The sequence below is a fragment of the Halichoerus grypus genome, chromosome 2, assembly GCF_964656455.1.
Source record: "Halichoerus grypus chromosome 2, mHalGry1.hap1.1, whole genome shotgun sequence".
Lineage (NCBI taxonomy): Eukaryota > Metazoa > Chordata > Mammalia > Carnivora > Phocidae > Halichoerus > Halichoerus grypus.
This window is the reverse complement of record NC_135713.1, coordinates 12,876,388-12,896,473: the sequence shown is the minus strand read 5'-3', so window position 1 is coordinate 12,896,473 and position 20,086 is coordinate 12,876,388. Positions and strand designations below refer to the sequence as shown.

At 41.5% G+C, this 20,086-nt stretch overlaps 1 protein-coding gene across 1 annotated transcript in view; it reads left to right on the top strand.

Annotated features, from left to right (window-relative positions):
- Positions 1-3,254: 3,254 nt before the first annotated feature.
- Positions 3,255-20,086, top strand: part of MARCHF11 (membrane associated ring-CH-type finger 11) — a 98,219-nt gene continuing 81,387 nt past the window's right edge. The window contains exons 1-2 of the mRNA XM_036074823.2: positions 3,255-3,812; positions 5,032-5,187. Coding sequence (XP_035930716.1) covers positions 3,255-3,812; positions 5,032-5,187 — 714 coding nt within the window. The remainder of the gene's footprint in view (positions 3,813-5,031; positions 5,188-20,086) is intronic.

Sequence of the window (20,086 nt, the reverse complement as noted above, 5' to 3'; positions counted from 1 at the left end):
GCTTGAAGAATTTAACTTAAAAGAATTGAAAAGCAATTCTGAAGTGCTCTCCAGGCTAACTCTCCAATGGCTAACCCTCCTATTGAAGGGCATTTCAAGGTCATCACACATAATCTAGCTTCAAGGTCATTCTGAAACCATTCTGACCTAGGTGTAGCCTGAATTGTTTTCTATCTAAAATCCCTAAAGTGACCCGAGATGACAGATTCAGGATGTGGTAACAAGGGAAGTTCAAGAAGAATTCCTAAAGATATCCACTAATATCACCAAGTAACTCTTTGGGACATACTTGCCTGGTCCCCTCCTAATCTCTCCTTCATTCTTGGATTCAGCTCAAGAAACTCCTGGTATCTAAAGGGTCTGCAACTTCATAATAAAGACCTGTTTTGGTGAAGGATACATTTCACTCCGCCTGTGCATGAGGGGAGGGAGACATAAGGGAGCCTTTAAGCATTTGTTATGTTATTTATAGCTTTCTTCTCTATATAGGTTGAAGCAGGTTGGATGTGCCTTTCAGTATTTGCTCAAATTGATGGAATTGCCTCTCCCCTCATTCATTTTTCAGTTGGTAGATGCATTTTGGCTACTGGATGCCTGTCAGTGGCTGCTGGTGCCCTGATGTTATCAGATGTCTGTGTCTCTGTCATCTCTTTCACTTGGATGCCAGCAACTAGAGTGGTTCATCCTTTCTGTGTTCCCCAATGTTCTATATTTTTATAGCAGAGAATCCTTCAAAGTTACGAAGGTCTTTTTTCCTTGATCCATTTAAAATTCACTGAGTTAACTGAAGAAGGATCACGAACAAATACGTTTCCCTTTTTCAGGGACCGGTCAGCTTTGGAGGTCATAGAAACTGGAAAATATAATGTTCTTATGTGGCTGCTCACTGTATCAGTGAAAGTTAATTTTCTCTTACTGAAATTATTTTTCAGAAACAATCAACCAAGAGGACACATCTAGCACTGTGGCTCTTTCCTCCTTTATCCATGCTACTCTGCTGTCTGAATCGTTCCACATTGTTTTTATACAGAATCCACAGCTTTGATGCTGTCCTTCAAATAATAATGGACTTTATCACACTGGGTAGAAATTTAGTTGTTATAAATTGAATTATTTAGGGGTTTTTTAAAAGACAATTCAGATAGCTTTTAATTCAGTAACTTAGGATCAAGGCTTCTGAGTACCATAAGACTGTGGCAGTATACAAATGTGGCAATGGCAGTTTGACAGGTGCAGACTGAAAATGAAAGCATATCTTACAACCACATTTCTTCAACGTGATAAGTTCTGAGAGCATTCAGGGATTATTATTTTAAAAATATGCCTGCCACTCTACTACCAAAAATAAGCTAGTCTGAGGAGGGCTAAGTGTTAGAGGACATTCCTGGGAACTATTTCATTCAGGACCATTTGTGTGTGACAAAGCATTTCTGAACTCTTCTTTACTACCTTCTTTCTCTGCTTTGCAGTCAAACCAGTTTATGTCAAAAGAGCTGGGACTGTTCTTTTTTTTTTTTTTTTTAACCATATATACTTTTTACTGCTAAAATGTGTAATGGACAAATTAATTTAAGCTGGTAGTTTACCTCAGTCGTTTCAGAGCATCTATTAATGGGAGTCAGCACCATCAAACATACTGTTTTAGGAGACATGCTAGAGGATTGGAAAAAAAAAAAATCATTGGGTGTTTGAGCCGGAAAACCTGAAGTCAGGGAGCTCAAAAGTTCTTTGTTAATAGTCCGGTGACCTTGAACAAGTTACTTTGCCTATCTGTTCCTGGGTCTTCAGCTATGAAATGCAGCCCAGAATGCCTGCCCAGAGAGAGTCAATTGTGCCAAAGATGTTAAATTGTTAGAATAGTGAAAATCACCATTGATTTGGATAGGCACATTGCACTATATAAATCCAATGCTTCGTGAGTTTACACTGAACGGATTTGGAAACCACTCTGCATGTGCACTCTTTTCCGTCCAGCTCCCTGCAGGTATGGCAGTTTATTTTCAGAAAAGAACAGGGGAAATTTGCCCTGCCCAAAGAGCAGTCCCAGAGAGGTTCTGCGGAGTGGAGGTACGGAGAACTGGCTTTGGGTGCTTAAAATCACGGCCCGAGGACACAGCCACTTCTCCGGGAGGAGAGGTGTCATTCGAGCCCTTTATAAAAGGGCAAGGATGAAAGTGATCACCCGCCACACAACGTGGCACCAGGGTTCACTGGGAGGAACCATTTCAGGAAATGACCCAAGATAGTGTGACAAAGTCACCAAGATATTTACAAATAAGCCGGATACTCACTGCAGGAGGGAGGGGGCGAGGAGGACGCGGGGAAGATTCAGGGGCGAGACGGACAGAGGGAGGCTATAGGTTCCAGAGGCTTCGGTCTTTAGGGCTCTGGTGGATCCGTGAGAGTGCCCTTGAGGGACAAGGTTCTGAGAGGGCTGGGAGCAGTCGCCGGGCAGCGGCGGTTACAGTGTCCAGGGCTCGCGCACCTTTTCCTGACCCCTGCTCAGCCAGCTCCAGCGAGCCCAGGGCACCAGCCTGCGACCTCCAACTCCCACGCGGGTCTCGGGTTCGACCATCCCGGCCCCACCCAGCCCGGCGCTGCCGCATCCCACTTGCCTTCCCAGTAACGGTTTCTGGACCCATGGCCTCAGACCCCTCCCCCCTCTCCAGACTCCCGAGAGCCGCAGTGCCGCGCCGTTTGGAGAGGGGTAGTCCGCCCCGGAACCGACGTGAGCTGCTCCGGGGCGGGGTCCGTGGAGGTGGCTCGGGGATCTCCCCTCCCTGAATTCCCGCCCGAGGTCTCCGCACCCCAGCCAGGGTTCGCACCCGCCGCCTCCACATCCCCCCCACCCAGAACCCCCCCCCCCGCTCCTCCCCGTCGGCCCCGCGCCCGCTCCCCCCACCTCCTTCCCCCGCCCAACCCCCCCCGGCGCGGCTCCGGTCCCCCCTCCCCCTCCCTCTCTCCCGCCCCCCGCCGCCCCGCGGCGCGGCTCTCACGCGCAGCCGAATTCGGCACCGCCTCCATCAGAGCCGAGCCGGCGGCTCCGCGGAGCAGCCGCCTCTGCCGCCGCCGCGGGGCCCTCCGCGTCCCCTCCCCGTCCCGCCCCCCAGCCCCTGGCGCCCGGGTCCCCCTTTCTACCCTCCTCCCTCCCTGCACTCCTCGCTCTGTCCTCCCGCCCCCTCTGTTCTGCCTTCGGCTACTGCCCGAGCCCGGCCCGCCAGCTGGGCTGGCAGGAGGGCGGCGGCGGCACCACCATGAGCTTTGAGGGCGGCCTCAGCGGCAGTCTGCGCCGCGGGGCGGAGAGTGGGGACACCGAGCCGCCCCCGTCGCCTCCCCCTCCGCCGCCGCCGCCGCCGCCGGGAGAGCCGGCCTCGGTCCCCGTGCCCCCACGCTACCTGCCACCGCTGCCCGCGCCGCCCGCGTCCCCCGAGCGCGCCGCGGGACCAGACGAGCCACCGACGGAGGTGGTCCCGCGGCGCCGGGGCGCGGACGAGCTGCCGCCGCCGCCGGCGCCCCTGCCGCCCGCCGGCCAGGAGGTGTCGGCGGCTGGCGACTCCAGGGAAGGTACGAGGCGCCTTCCGGAGGCGGCGGTCCCTGAGGCGGCGGCGGCGGCGGCGGGGAAGGGCGTCCCCGCGGAGCCTGAGGCCGGCGCGGGCGGGGAGGGCGAGCGGCGGGGCGCCGGCGACCAGCCCGAGACGCGCTCGGTGTGTAGCAGCCGCAGCAGCAGCAGCGGCGGTGGCGACCAGCGCGCCGGGCACCAGCACCAGCACCACCAGCCCATCTGCAAGATCTGCTTCCAGGGCGCGGAGCAGGTAAGGCCCTGGGGGACCTCGGAGCAGCTGGCCGTGGGCTCTGGTCGGGACTGGACCCGCTCCTGCCCTGGAGGATCGACCTTTCAGCACCACGGACAGCACTCTCCTCCCGCTTCCTCGCCACCCGCTTCCTCGCCACCCGGCTGGTCTGGTCCGGCCAACTGAGTGGCTGCTACTTGTGTTCCCTTTTCCCTTGCTGTGAAGGCAGATGAAAATGTCCCGGTGGCGAATGAAGGGTTTAATTTGATCTACACTTATTTTTTTTTTCCTACCTGGTTTTGCAGTTACGCATTCCTCAGGTGCTTTAAAGATCATGCCCTAAGTATCTCTTTTGTGAATTGCTAAATGGATTTTAGAAACAAACCTATGTCCCCCTTTCTACAAATGTATCCTGAGGCAGATAGTCTTAGAATACAAACTGGGGGTGAGTCATGCCAAAACCAAAAAGGGCAGGGTCTTTACATATTTCAAGTTATGTTGACTTAATCTCACTGATGTGAAGAGCGTGTTATAGTTTTTACAAGAGAAATAGGAATGTACTTTGACCTTGTGAAAGAAAGCCTATTTAGCTAACAATGTATTTTGTATTTTGTTAGAAACATAAATTAAAAACTCCATTAGAGGTGCATGCAAACTTATATGAGAGTAATCATGGAGACAACAGGATAACCTATCTCTTACAAAATGTGTGGTCTGAGAAAACATTAGGTTTAATATTTTTAAAGGTGAGGAAATTGCGTAAGAATATGCAGGCTTTCAGGAATATAGTGCCCTAAGTCAATATTTATGATGCTACATTTAGAAAAAAATAAAAGCATAATGCTACTGCAAGCTACTTTCTGGGATGCCATGCATTTCTTCTTTAGCGATGATTAAGAATAACTGCAGAGGAAATGCATCTGACCATCCACTTAAAAGTTATTAAAGAGATTTCATAGTACAGCTTTCCCCCAAGGGTATTGGGAGCTATATCTTGCAGACATTTTGTATGTGGGTAGAACATTTATGTCATAACTCTCAGTAATACCTTTGAAATAGTTTTAAGACTTCAGTTTCATTCCCATCAGAGGTATAAAAATTTAATTTTATTTTCTCGGAGAGTTTGATGTTTGTATCCTTCTTTGAAAGAAAAGAAAGCAAGTGTTAGTTTTTTGTTTTTTGTTTTTTTTTTAAATAGAGACATGAGCATAAATATTCACATGGGCTGTGTTCTTTTCAGGGGGAATTGTTAAACCCCTGCCGCTGTGATGGGTCAGTTCGGTATACGCATCAGCTGTGCCTGCTGAAGTGGATCAGCGAGAGGGGTTCCTGGACCTGTGAGCTCTGCTGTTACAGATACCATGTCATAGCCATTAAAATGAAACAGCCTTGCCAGGTAAACATCCATGACATTTTTTTTTACCCTGAAATGATTTTGCTAACCATGTGTGCACTTGAGTTCAGTTACTACTAAGGATATTTACATATGCTACTTACAAACATTTTATGCAAATAAAATAAAGCCAAGATTTAGAATTTGTTGAGTTGTGCTTGGAGAAATCTGTGACATTTTTATCTGAGAAACTAAAGAGACATTTTGTTCAAGTGGTTTCTTTTATTAGTTTGTTGCTTTTTGATAAACTTATGCCCATCTTTGTTTCTAAAAGGGCAAGTTGATAAACTTATACTTCAATTAAACTAGTTATTAATTAGAAATCTTACACAATTTATTTTAATAATATTCTTGTTAATTATGCATTGAAGCCCAGGATGGGCTTCGTTAATGGGAGACACATGCAAGTAAAGCTGAACTTTATTAGTCTGGAAACTTCAGTTAAATCTATTAGTTTTAATCTGAAAACTTTTTTCACTTAACTAGGCTCTTTTTCATGTGATGCATTTGGAAGATTTGGCTACTTTCATTTGCTGTGTTCAACTTACATAGTGGATGCAGAAGTATTTCCAACAGTTACTCTCAATAATACCACTGAAATTGTGTGTATTCTTAAACTTTTTGTGTATAATCACATAAAACACAATACCCATAACCCTACAAATGCCCTTGGAAAAATAGGCTTTGGTTTTTTCATGGTGAAACTGATTCAGATTCTTTGAATAGACTGGTGGGATGTAAAATTCAAAATATTAAGAATGACATATTAAAGCAGAATAGTGTATACTTGATGAGATCTGGTAGTGACTTGGGGCTGAAGTTAAGCAGACATAAAAGAGTAGGTTCAAAACAGAAATGAAGTATGCAGTAGAAGGAAGAAGGGGAAGGGGATCGAAAAGTTAGGAGGGGAAGAAAGTCATAAAATCTAGTGTCCCTTGTTTCTGTTTAAATCAACCAATGTAGTTTGCATTGAGCAGTATAAAATAGGTGCAACTGTTAGGGTTTGCAGAGGGAACCTGGAAGCTGAATTACTACTGCATTAATATTTTAAATTTCATAGATTTTAATTTGCGCATCCTTCGTATGGTTTGCAATTAATTTGCATCTCTGATAGTCATCATTTAAAGCATGATTAGCAGGCATGAGAAGAAAGTGTGGATTTTTTTCAAGTTGACCAAAGGCTTATAAATAATTTGGAGAGAAGAAGAATAACTAATGTGGATAAGTGATGCTATCATGCTGAAGACAGGCACAAACCTGACACGTGTTCCCAGAACCTCTAATTGATTGAACTACCTGGGTATCAATTTATGGATCTATCATAGTTGTCCTGAAAAACAGATGGAATCATGTCTGGATATAAGGATAAGAGTAGTATCATTGGATGTACAATAATTCTATGACTAGAAACATGGGGAGATGAGAAAGGGGGAATTTGGAACTCCAGTGAAAAGTCCCATGAGAAGCATTGTGGCCAGATGTTCAAGAGCTCAAATAGAATGCTAAGTATTTCAGAAACTTATGGCTACCATATATTAACTCATGTGGGATGATTCATTTTGAAGTAAACAGAAATAGGTCTTTGATATAATTTTAAAATAGAGAAGAGACAAAGAGCTGGGGCAAAAAGTACTGTTTACTAATTCTATAGCAAAATGAATTGATTGCTACTATGTTTTGCTTCATTCATAAAACAAATCATTCAATATCATTTTAACAAAAGCAGTTCCCCAAAGTGTGTGTATGATATGACCAAAAAATTAAAAAAAAAACCCAAACCCCAAAACTAACCCAGTGTTTACTAATATACTAGAATTAATTTTATTATGACATATGCAAATACTACCCTGATCTGTAAGGTGACCTGTTTGTTAGAGTGAATTAGAAAATAATATTCAGAAACAAAGTTGATATGAGTGTGATGATGATAGCTTAGATCATGCCCAAGAAAGTAACTTTCCAGGACTGTGTTATATGTATAAAAAACTCAGTACTCCTAATGAGTGGAAATCAGTTATAAGTTTCCTACAGTGTGGATTCTTCTACCTAGGAGCAATTTATTCTCAGATAAAGTTATATTAATTGCCTGACATTTCTGTTATGGATCACCTACAAACTGAGCATTTACTCTGATTTTTGGTATTCTCCCTTGCTGTTGTGAGGCTGATCAGATGTCACATTTATCACATTCATGGTTTTATGACCCGGCAGAAATCCATTTCTTCATGGTATAGGATCCAACAGGAAGTATGTTTTGGCACCCCCCACCCCATCACTTTCCCTGTCCCTCTGTCCTAAGTATAGAGACCTCCATAGCTGTGAGTGGGTGGTTCCTTGGATGTAGAATAGAAGAGAGAATAAATAATTAATAGAGAATATTTGCTGAATACTTACTCTGTGCCAGGCACTGTTCTAAGTGCTTTACATATGCTGATACTGATGTTTAATCTTCATAACAAACCTGTGAGGTAGGGAATAGAATGATCACTATTTTACACAAATGGAAACTGAGACAGAGACAGAAAAGTTACCTAATTTCTACTGGGTACGTATCTAGTCAAGGACAAGGCCAGGATTCAAGTTTAGTCAGTCTGGCTCTGAGGTCCATGGTCTTAGCCTCCATGCCCATATTAGAAAGTGTTCTGAATTGCATCATAGCCATTTCTGGGCCTATCATGGCTTGTCCTGTGCAAAGCTGAGTCACTCAGGAACTGGTTTTAGCCTGGGTCTCTAAGATGGTCTAGAAAGTTTTTGACTATTTATTGTTGTGTAACAAACCCTCTCAGATACTTAGTAGTTTGAACGACAATCAGTTATGATCCCTTCAGAGCCTGGGTTGATTGAGGTCAGCTGGAAGGTTCCTCTCCATATGTGGTGTCAGCCGGGAGCCATCGCTATCCAGAGGTTTGACTAGGATGCTCCAATCCAGGATGGCTCACTCATATGACTTGTTCTTGGTGCTGGCTGTTGGCTGGAAGGCAGCTGGGGCTGTCAGCTGGGGCCTCAGTTCTCTTTCCATGTGACTTGGAGTTTTCACAGTATGCGGTTGAGGTCCAAGTGCTGGGATCTCTTAAGGCCCAATCTTGGAGGTAATACAGTTTCATGTATGCTGTATTCTCTTGATTAAAGGAAGTCACAGGACCAGCCCACATTCAAGAGAAGGGAAAATAGACTTCACCTTTGGAGTCTGTCCTTTGAAAGAGAGTGGCTGTCTTTAATTCACAATAGGAGATAGCTTCTAAAAATAGCTCTATCTACCTACCCTGGTCTCTGCATTAAGTACTTGTTAAGCCCAGATAGGTCACCAAGCACCACCGTAACTTCCCTCCCAGCGCTCAGAAATAAAGAAAGCTTTAAAAAAATGTATGGAGTGATGCTTGATGCATACCCTCAAGCACTTTCAAAAGTGATTACTACCATGAGGTACTTCCTGGTGCTCAGGGGGATGTGGAGACAAAGAAGGGAAAGGAGCAGCTAACCAGGAAACAAGTGTGTGTGTGTGTGGGGGGGAGGGGGCTCGTGCTGCAGAGTCTAAAACTTTAGTTTTACTTGTTTATCTCTTTAATATTAGAGGCCTTTGAAAACTTGGGTCTAAAACTCCCCATTCCTTTGGATTTTAGTGATGTTCAGCAACATGACCCAGTAGAAAACTGATATATCCTCTAAACATACTTAAATCTTAATCGCTGTGTCATTAGCAGTAGGAGTTAATTAAGACATTCCAAGTAATTAACATGCATTTATCCTCCTACCTACTTGCAGAATCTATTTTATTGATTAACATATTCAAGATGGTGCACTAATAATATTTTAAGAGTAAAAGCTAATTCTGTTTTGAATCTCATAGTATGGTATAAAATTAGTGGAATCTAAGAATATATAAGATCAAATTTATCTTGAGATGTTGGTGACATTAACTAATTAAGCTATATTCAGGTTTATGAATGCTTTCTGTACTTGTTCAAGAAATATAGATGTTTGAAGAGATAACATTTATTTGGTAATATATTTGTATGGGAAACTTAAGACTTGTTATAAAAGACAGCGCACTGCCTAAACATAGAAAAATACACTGTAAATGGAAGGTACTCCCTGTATTACCTTGCACGACTTACCTAACTCTTTTGTGCCTCATTAGCTCATTTTTAAAAAGTGATCTCTGAACCCAGCATCGGGCTGGAACGCGTGACTCTGAGATCAAGAGTCTGAGGCTCTACCTACTGAGCCAGCCAGGCGCCCCTCAGTTAACTCATCTTTTAAAAATCATAAGGGCACCTATTCTATCCACTATTTTGAGGACTAAATACATAATATACGTAAAGTGGTTAGTGTCGTGCCCAGCACATAGTAGGTGCCATTTTAATGTTGGCTCTGATTATTATTACTTGTTCATTCAGCTAACAGATGGGGACCTTCAGTGGTTCATGGATCCCTGTTGTGTCCTTCAATCTCTTGTCACCAATGTGAAGTTAAGGACTTCTTTTTCCAGATCATTCTTTTTCCCTGGATGTTTGACCACCGCGCCCTCCCCCCCACCGCCCCCCCCGCTTTTTCTGGGAGAGCCCATCTCAGTGTCTGAACAAATTTGCTTTCGTAAATAATGAAAGAATCAGCATTTAAAAAACTCAGGGGTGTAACGCGATATGACCATCTCAGCACACAAGAGCATGCGTACTGTCCAGATATCCCTCCCCACGGGTCTTAATCGGAGTTACGAGATGCTTCCACAGGTAGCCACGCACAGAGCAGTGCTGCTCAGCTTCTCAGGCATCATTCCTTTACGCTTGGGAAATCCCTCTGCTGGGTGGGATGTGTGCAAGTGGGAGGTTGGAGAGGCCCCCAGAATCCCTGGGAGGGCGATCCTGTAGGAACACAGATAGTTGGCAGAGCATCGGTCAGCGTGAATAGTGGCTTCCATCAGCTTTCCTTCTTCCTCCCTTATGTAGAGTACCAAAGGAAAGGACTAGGAAGGATCTTCCTTGGACGGCATTGAGCGTTGCCTGTGGGCCATATACCTTTGTGAGTATTAGGCCCCTGGACGTTTTTCCTAGCCTCTCACATTTTTATCAGCATTCCCCTTCTGGCTTTTCCTTTCAACACCTACAGTGTGCTGTGCGCAACAGGTCTCATAGCAGGAAGAATGATGGGAAGGTCTTCTGAGAGGGAGAACAACTTGGGAGTGTTTTTCATTTTTATCCAAATTCTTAAAACCCTGGGGCTCACTCATCATGACAGTTTTGAGTTAGAGAGGAAGTTGGCACCAGGTAGGCTCCTCGGGGCTCATATTCTGGACCTTATTTGTAAAGTGTTTATAGAACTTTAACTTTTTGGGGACCCTGGAGTCATCATTTCCCTAAATGGGGCTGTGGCATGAAAGGGGCGGACTACCTTCAGAAGTGATGTAGTCATTCTCATGATATAGCTGATGCACTAGGAGAAGTTGGCAAGTTATTCTAGAAAATCGACTGTGATTCTGAAAATGTAATAAGAAAACATCAGAGCATGAACTTTAGCAGTATTGTGTGCTGTCATTTGAAATACTTCAAGGCATTTGCATTTTATAGCTTAAAAATGTCTGCATGCGTACAACCTGGTTGGCGTGGTGAGCCTCCCCCTTTTTTTTCTAACTGTTGCTCTTACTAACATTCTCTGTAGGTTTGCTAGCAAATGGCAAGCTGAGGAGAAGCTTTTCATTACCGTGCCTGAACAATTGAGAAACAACATTAAAATGTAATGTTTAAATGCATATGTTGGCATATTTTATAGGTAATTAAAAATGTCAAAATAAACAAAGAACACATCATGAGGCAATTTGCTCGCCTTTGAAATTATTTTTGTTTCATTTGCTTTACTAATTCTCAAAACACATGAATCTTCATTTTACTCACTAGAACAGATTAATGATTCTCTGCTGAATAAAATATGTAAATTACACTTTGTGTACTTATAAGCCATCTTACTTATTGTATAGGCCACATGTACTGGGATTTTACAATTTGTCTCAAGGCAAATTCTGTTCTGAGATGGTAGTAAAAAGAGATGGAGTCTTTAGGCATTGTGTGTGGGTGTGGGCTTCTACCCTTTATTGAAAGAGGATTGGGGATGGTGTTGCCCAGATGGGTGATACTCTTCAAAACTGTCTTCTACACACATTTGCTTTGGTACATTCCCTCCCTCTTTTAAAGTATATTTCCACTTTGATACCTTTCTCTTCTTTACTTTCTTGGCCCCCCACCCAGCTGCCTGTAGAAGAAACAACCCCCACCCTCACCCCCTGCTGGGGTGGAGCTTGGGCAGACTTTTTGGTCAAAGCAATTTATGGTGGCAAGAAAATTTGGGAGTGGTTGGGTAGAGGAACCTTGCTATGGCTCCAGAATGTCTTCACCTGATGATATTTATCTTGTTATATAAACTAGAGGTTAGAACATCTGTTCTATAAAGGGCCAGAGAGTAAATATTTTAGGCTTTGAGGGCCTAAAATATTATAGTTACTGTCCTAGCATGAAAGCAGTCAGAAACATTGTATGAAGGAATGAGTGTGTCCGTGTTCCAGTAAGTCTTCGCTTGTAGGCCCTGAAATTTGAATTTCATGTAACCTTAATGTGTCGGGAAAGCATATCTTCCTTTTGTCTCCCCCCCCCAACCCCAACCATTTAAAATTTAAAAACTTGTGGGCAACACAAAAAGAGGTGTTGAGCTGGATTGGGCCCAAATGGATTTGGCAAAAGTTTGCCAACCCCTGATTTACACAAATTGAGTATTGACATGGACATAGGTGTTTTCTGACCTCTTAGAAAATGAAAGGGGCGAAGTGTCCCAAAATTTGTATGTGTTTCTTTGTAATTTTGAGTGAAATCATCATAAACCTGTATCATTCAGAAAATGGTGGCATGCAGCTCCATAACAAAATGCTCTTAACTTCTTAATACTAAATATTAAAACCATTGTTTTTTCCAAACCGTTTCTTGGTTGTATCAGACTCAAACTCTCCATTTCCAGGAGCAGATTTAGTTAAGTTAGAAGCAGAAGGCAGAGACATCCCAGAATAAGCCCTCAGCGTCCCTGGACTAGGCCACCATCTCATCTCCTTGAGTTGTAGAATGCATTTTAGAGAGGGTTCGCAGATCCATTCCTAAAGCAAGTCCTTCCAGGCTATCTGCAACCCAGCAGCTATGCTTAGAATACCCCCTTGTGAATGTCTTAAAATAATATTTAGTTTGATTGGGGTTTCCAAGCTTGCCTTCTAGGAGGGCAAGCTGATGGGAAGGGTTTTAGAACAAATTTCCTAACACAGCTCAACATAGCTTAGGAAAACTTCTCTTTCTTGGTCACTCTGTGGTCATTCAGTGAATACTTGTGGAATGAATGAATGAATGAATGAATGAATGCATAAGCGAATGTCTTTTAAGATGAACAGAACCATGGGGGTCATGTTCATCTTCATGCAGTGAGAATATGTCTTAAGGAAAACAAGTTGCATTCATTGCTCCCACGTCAGCCATCTGCTGGCTGTTAGTTCTCCACTTGTTCTTAAATTGCTCTTCTAATAATTCTGTTCTCAGTGTGCTAGGGCAAAGTTTGTTCGCTTCTTCAGACCACAGGAAAAAGCCTTAAGAGTAATAGAGGGATCTATTTTTAAAACCTAAAATTAAAAAAAAAAAAAAAGGTTCCAGAGAGACATGTCTGCTCTTTTCACAAAATAAAATGTCATGAAAAGAGACTCTGTGAATGTGGAATTACCCATGTGGGACACGCGTGCTCTCTTGAGGTTGTCACTGGTTGAAGAATTTCATCTAGGGTTTGTTCTGAGAATTTGAATAATTTGTTGGAAATTTTGCTGTATGATCATGGGTATAGACGAGCTGCTAAGAATGTCTACTTGGTAGAACTTTTTTGGTGTGGAATCTGTCACCTGACAGAAAACAAGGTGACTTTTTTTTTTTGACAAAATGTCTGTACAGTTGTAACATAACTTCACATGTGCTGTTCCACCGGTGATAACAATACTCCAGCACAGGGAGATGTAGCAAGGCAACAGACTGTTTCTTCCTTGCTCATTTCCTGCTTGGCATGTGGCTTTGCTGTGATGTGACTGATAAACTTGGCTTCCTTCTATTTTCGGACCTTGTCAGGGTAGAATGTGGTATGACTGAGGGCAAAGCGTGTGTGCTTCTGACCCTTCGGAGCAGCCGGTGGGGAGATGGTCGCCTGCAATTACAAGTAAATGGATGGTAGACTCAGAGGTCTCTCCAGGAAAAACTGCACTGTGGCTTGTGCTTTCTGTGTCCTTGGATATTTGACAGCATCTTCCCTGTGAGCATAACTTATAATTCAACAGCTGTTCTACAAGATTTAGCCAAACAGATGTCCGTTGTAGGTAGAGGTGGATGGCCTCAGCAGGAAGCAGTCACGTGGGAAGACATGACAGAAACCTGGAAGCATTTCTATATAGGCAAAGTCAATAAGAGAATTTACTGAGGAGACATTTCTTATTCCATCCTTCCTTTTAGGTGTGGTATGCTCTGGAAACTACTGTCTAAAAGCCATGCTCTCTCTCCAGTTTTTATCTCTTCAAGACAGTTCACTGGGCGCCTGGGTGGCTCAGTTGGTTAAGCGACTGCCTTCGGCTCAGGTCATGGTCCTGGAGTCCCGGGATCGAGTCCCACATCAGGCTCCCTGCTCGGCGGGGAGTCTGCTTCTCCCTCTGACCCTCCTCCCTCTCATGCTCTCTGTCTCTCGTTCTCTCTCTCTCAAATAAATAAATAAAATCTTAAAAAAAAAAAAAAAAGACAGTTCACTTTGATAACACTTGGGCAGTGTATCCTTATCATAGTAATAGAGTGTCATTGCCTTAATATGCCTTTTGGTTTTGTTTCTCATTTTGGTATGCTAATTATGTGCAAGTGGCCAAAGCTTAATTTGGGCACAGGGGGCCCTCCCATATGCATCTAGCTCTAATTACAGGAACCCTCTGGGCACTCCTTTGTTATATATGGACATGCACTTGTGCCTTGACGTTCATTTGTGTCATGACTCTGAGTTACAATATAGTTCAAATAAACAAGGAACTATTTCAAGAAATGCATACAGGCTCGCCTTGGTTTGTTCAGCCTGTTAAAAAAGATTTTTAGAAATAATAACGTTTCTCACAAATATCAGAGAATTTTACTTATATTCTTGTGAAAGAATATTCCAGAATATTCCAGGAAATACTTTTGCTCTTTTCTCTCCCCTCACTGCCTCCCCCAGTATTAACTTCTTTTCTATGTTACATTTGCAGTTTTTTTACATGAATATGCATGTAAGAGGAATCTCTTTATTAGTTTAAAGAAAAAATAAAGAACTTAAAGAGTTTATAGTAGAGTAGAACAGAGCGTAGGGTTTACTAGCAATATATTCAGCATTCAGTAAATACTTGTTTTATGGTCATTCCATCTTTTTCTTCCTTTTCTTGAAAACATTTTCCCTTATTTTTAGTGGGAGCAGGTAGATGGGAGCTTGTCAGAGGAAGCTCCAGTCCTTTTAGAGAGGAAAGGTTATTGATCCTTACCCTTGTTGTATTCTCTAGGACCAAGCATGCCCAAGCTCAAACCTGGAAGTTGAAAGAAAATTTTGAATATAAAATCACCTTTTCATCCCTTCTGAAACTGTTTCCTTTACTTTTATGGTGGACTGTCAGTCCTACTGCTATAGCTTCTATTAAAGTCATTTTCAGATCTAGACAAGACTTGTCAGCAATTTGAGAAGTAGTATAAAGAAGTGAAAAAATGGGGTGCCTGGGTGGCTCAGTCGTTAAGCATCTGCCTTCGGCTCAGGTCTGATCCCAGTGTCCTGGGAATCAAGTCCCACATCAGGCTCCTTGCTCAGCAGGGAGTCTGCATCTCCCTCTCCCTCTGCCCCTCCCCCTGCCTATGCTCTCTCTCTCTCTCTGTCAAATAAATAAATAAAATCTTAAAGTGAAAAAATGCTAAGCCAACAAGATAATAAGTAATTGTGCCAAAATTTGTTGGGTAGCTTTGGATGACACACGGTTCTTAGACTATGGAAGAAAAGGCTCTTGGGTATTGAGAACTTTTTGAGTAATTTGGTGAAACATGTACCAGTGGGTGACTCATCTCTGCCTCCTGCCTGCCTCTTCTCTCTGACCTGCACTTTACTGTTACAGAAAAGGAAATTTGAGATAGAATATGCTACTTTCATTTTGGACATGATTAAGCTCTACTACAGTAAACTTTAGGGGGAAAACACCAACCATTCCTTGAATTGCTCGTAGGGAAAATTTCAGTGCTAAGTGATGATGAATGCGTGGAGATTATTAATATAACAGGGCATAGCGATGGATTAATATGTGTTTATTTTTGGTCTAGAAGATGATTTTACTCATGTCAGGGGTTAGCTTCAAAATATTCTATCTTTGTTATTTCCTATTAAGAATTATATAATCAATAGTTTTCTGTTGATTATTTTTTCATGCATCCAACAAATTAACCACTATTATGTAGCAGGCACTGTTCTGGGTCCTAGAGCTAGAGTTAGGTAAACCTCTGCTTCTTATTTTAAATCCTTGATGATGAGGGATAGACCGTAAATAAGTAAGCAAATAAATTTTAAAAACTAGGTAATTATAGATTATGTTAATACTTCTACTGGAAATAAACTGAGTGGTTAAAACAGGGCATGCTAGAATGAGCCATGTGGTCCTGGATTAGAGTTGGAGACATCAGTATAAATTCATGTTTTGCTCAAGATAGATATAAATATTTATAGATACGTGCCTATGCGTGGCTTAGTATACACACATCCATTTCCTAGCTCTGTCTGCTGAGAGGGCCTAATGGTAGTGACACTCCAGTAGTAATAAACCCACCTAGCATCAGATCTTGGTTCCAATACCATTTTCCAATAAAGGGAACCAGTCACATACAAAATGGTGTTCTTACACAAGATGAGGCTGGAGTCTCTTGTACCAGAAAGTAAAGAAGTGCTTGAAAAACAAAAGGATGGAGGCATAGCAAAGCAATATAAAGGCCAACCTGAAATGGCTAAATCGGGAATACTTTGAGCAATGGAATAAATAATGTAGTATTGGATTATAACTTAAACTATAATATAAACATCCATGAGTGCATACTGATATAAATAAATGATTGAATAAGTGAATGGGGGAGAAGAGACAAATCTCCCTAACTGAGCTAGCTTCTTTGTGAAGTTATCAATTTAGGGAGAGTCTATGATTCTGCAATCATGGTGATTATGTGCTAAACGAGATTATGTGTTTCAAATCCCCCATCAAATCTTCTGTTAACCCGTGTATTTGTGCAGTTGTCCTCTCCCATAATCATGAAGAAACCGTGATTTTTCATTATCTTCTCTTTCCCCAATCACCTGAGACTTGGTGTGAGTAATTGAGGAGTTGTGGGACTCTGTGCTTTTCAAGTAAGTAGGGGAAACTGATTGCCATTCATAAATATTCAACTGCTTCTTCCAAGGTCTCCAGAGCCTCCCGAGTATGAGTTTGTGGACACAATTAGCTTTTGTAACTTAAGCCCCTCCTTTAAAAAACTTGTTACACATCTTCTAGAGGGGTTGAGATTATATGAGGGTCAGTGTGATATAATAGAAAAAAGTGTGGACTTTAGCAATATGCAGACCAGGGTCCAAATTTTAGCTCAACCACTTACCAAGCTATGTGACCAGCAGTGATGCCGTAGGTCTTAATTTCATCATGTTTTGGGGAAAGTTAAATCAAGTAACATTTACAGAGTTCTTGGCATGTGATGGTGCTTTATTAATCCCAGACTTCTAACCTCGTTAGAACAAGAGTTGTAACACATACAATTCTGCCAGATTTTGTATTTGTTGTTTATTCATTCTTTAAGTAATACAACAAATATTTAATTACTAATTGACAGCACTGTTCCAGGACTAGGGATGAACAAAAGAGTAAACAAAAGAAATAAAATCCCTGCCGTCAGAGGGCATACAATCCAGAGAGGGATAAATAAATAAACTCTAAATAAAATAATTAGAAAATTAGTGATAAGTGCTAAAGAAAAAAATACTGGGCAAAGAAGGAGAGATATGAAATCTTGGGAAGGGATGGTTAAATTTTTAGGTAGGTTGGTCAGAGAAGGCTTACCAATCCATGATCTTTGACTTTGATTCTCAGAATTTTTTAATTTATGGCTTTCTAGAATTGGGGTATGTAAATGAATATTCACTATGACTAATTTTCCCACTGAAACACATTTCATTCTGGGTTTCAGTTTTCTATGAACTGGCAAGGCAAATATTTATAGCCTATAGTTTTATAATTTCATCAATATATTAAAAGCCTTGATAGTGGCCAATTTCCTAATCCATTGTAATATCCCAAATATCATGGTAAAGATTCAATATATTGGTTATTTAGGAGCAAGGAAAAAAAGTACAATCAGATATTAAGAAAAGAAGGATAGTGAAGATGTATTTTAGAGTCACAGATGCTCAATTTGTTCTTCTTGAGTTATTCATTGTTCCATCTACAGAATTATCAAGGGGTTAGGATTTTAAAATAAAAACTGTGATATATGAGAAATTCAGCTATTTTGGGTTATAATTATTTTTTAAAGTAATCTCTATGCTCAATGTGGGACTCAAATTCAGGACCCCGAGATCAAGAGTTGTATGCTTCACCCACTGAGCCAGCCAGGCACCCCTGTATTATAATTATTTTTAATAATGATTTTTATAAGTATAGTGATAATAAAATAAGTAAAAATGAATATTGGGCCGATTTTCTCCTGGTGTTGAAAAACATAAAATTTTTGAGGTGGATTATTTTAAAGAGAAGCTCCATCATCTCATTGAATATCATCTAGGAAACTTAGCTATTTGGAGAATGAATGTTTGAGGCTGTGATTTTCAAGGTAATATAATTGGGAGATACTGAACGTGAGTTGGCCACTATGAAAGTCACACATTGACTTAGAGGGGAAATGACTTTTTATGTTGCTTCTGAAGCTACAGAAGCTGACATCTGGGCTTCCAAAATCCATTTGGAATAAATGGCTTCCATTAATCAGTGCAACGAGATGCTGCGCAGCCCCTTTTTTTAAATCTCTGCCATTGACAGAGAATGTGAATATAAAGGAGTTTTGAAGGGTGAACACTCCTTCTGTCTCTTCAGAAAACTTTTAATAATATGGAGACATTTTGTTTGAGCTTATGGTACTTAGTCAACCAAAATAGAATAATCAGTTCCCCAAATTTGATGGGAAATATCATCCATAACTTAACAATCCTTGGCTTTCAAAGGCCATAAGCAAATGGGTTACTAAGAATCCTTTATTCAGGAGAAAAATGATGGTCATTTCATGGGGAGTAAGATTTATATTTATCAACACATGCAAGAGGGAAGATAGATCATGCTGAGGATAAATATTGTCCATGGAGTCCTTATCTAGGTTTCCTGAATTTGCTTGATTGCCTTTTGTAGTGGATGAATTTAGGTCATCTGTTAAAAGTTGAAAGTCTTTCAAAGTAAGTCAGTTAGTGGCAGGTCTTGACGATTTATCTGAGCAAGTATCTAACTATTGGTATCCCTTTCTCCAATTAGAGTTAGAAGAACTTCACTATGCAACTCTGCCCTCTAGTGTTTCCTGTTAACTCCAGTTATATTCTTGAAATGTGTCTCATGGTGCACAGAATTCCATCACGTTAGAGATGTTTCTCTACTTTTTGCATCTTGTTTGAAAATACATTTGGCCCAGGTTCCATTTAGTTAATTGACATCTGTTATTGTTCACCTGATTTGTTTCGAAAAAGGTGCCTGTTTTTCTATTTGATTCGATTTGATTAAATCAAACATTTCTGTTTTCTTTTTTTTACACTTTGCAATTTGGGGGAGTTAAATTTTACTCTGTTCAGAGATTTTGGAATAGCCACTTTTTAAATGGTTTAAGAGTGTGAAGTATGTGAACTCAAGCAGAATGTTAAATCCATTTAAAGTGATTTTAGGGAGTGCATTCACATTTTGATTGCCCATTTGACTATCTGGGCACAACAAGTTTAAATTGAAGATAATTATAGCACCTAGTGGTCTCTGCCAAAATATTTGCACTATATCGATGATTAAATATTTTATAGATATTTTTGTCAGCAAGACAAAAAAATCCTTTATTTGGATTCATAAATATTGGAGCAGTGTTGTTATTCGAAAAACAGTGATTGCATTTTGGCTTTTTTTTGGTTTGGCTTTAGGTTTTTTTAAAGAGGGCCTTTTATTTTGCTTAGGGCAGCATTTTAAAGGAGAGTTTAGACGAGAAGTAGTTTTCTTGATGTAAAACTTAGGAACTATATTTGAAAATGAGGTTTTTAATTACTACTGATTGTTTTACTAATGGCAAGTCATCTTGCTTGAGGGAGAAAATTTTTCCAAGCAGCTTGAGTTCTTAGTTAACAACCAGAGGAACTGTAATTAAGCAGTAACTAGCCACTGACCATCTCCTGAGGTTCATCACTGGTGGGAGGGGATGTGGAGAATGAGTCTCTCTGGCTGGTTGTGAATCCCCAGGCAAGGCTCCGTTACCCTGGAAATAACTGGAAACATCAAAGAAACAGAGGAAGGAAAAAGGAGAGATAAGTTTTCTTTTTCTAAATGGGAAATATAATTTTGGTTTAGAGGTACAGGCATTTTAAGAGCACTAACAGTGAGCATTAGGCAAATACTGTTTGGACTCACAGGCATGCACTTTCCAGATCAAGGAGGCCACAGTTACTCTTGTTTTGATGCATAGAAAATATGACGTTATTAGTTACTGAAAATAAATGATGTGTAAATACTCATCATCGAAGAACTTGGTTGTAACACTGTCCTTGCCTCCTTGACTGAGTAACTTTATCAAATAGTCCATGAGAGCAT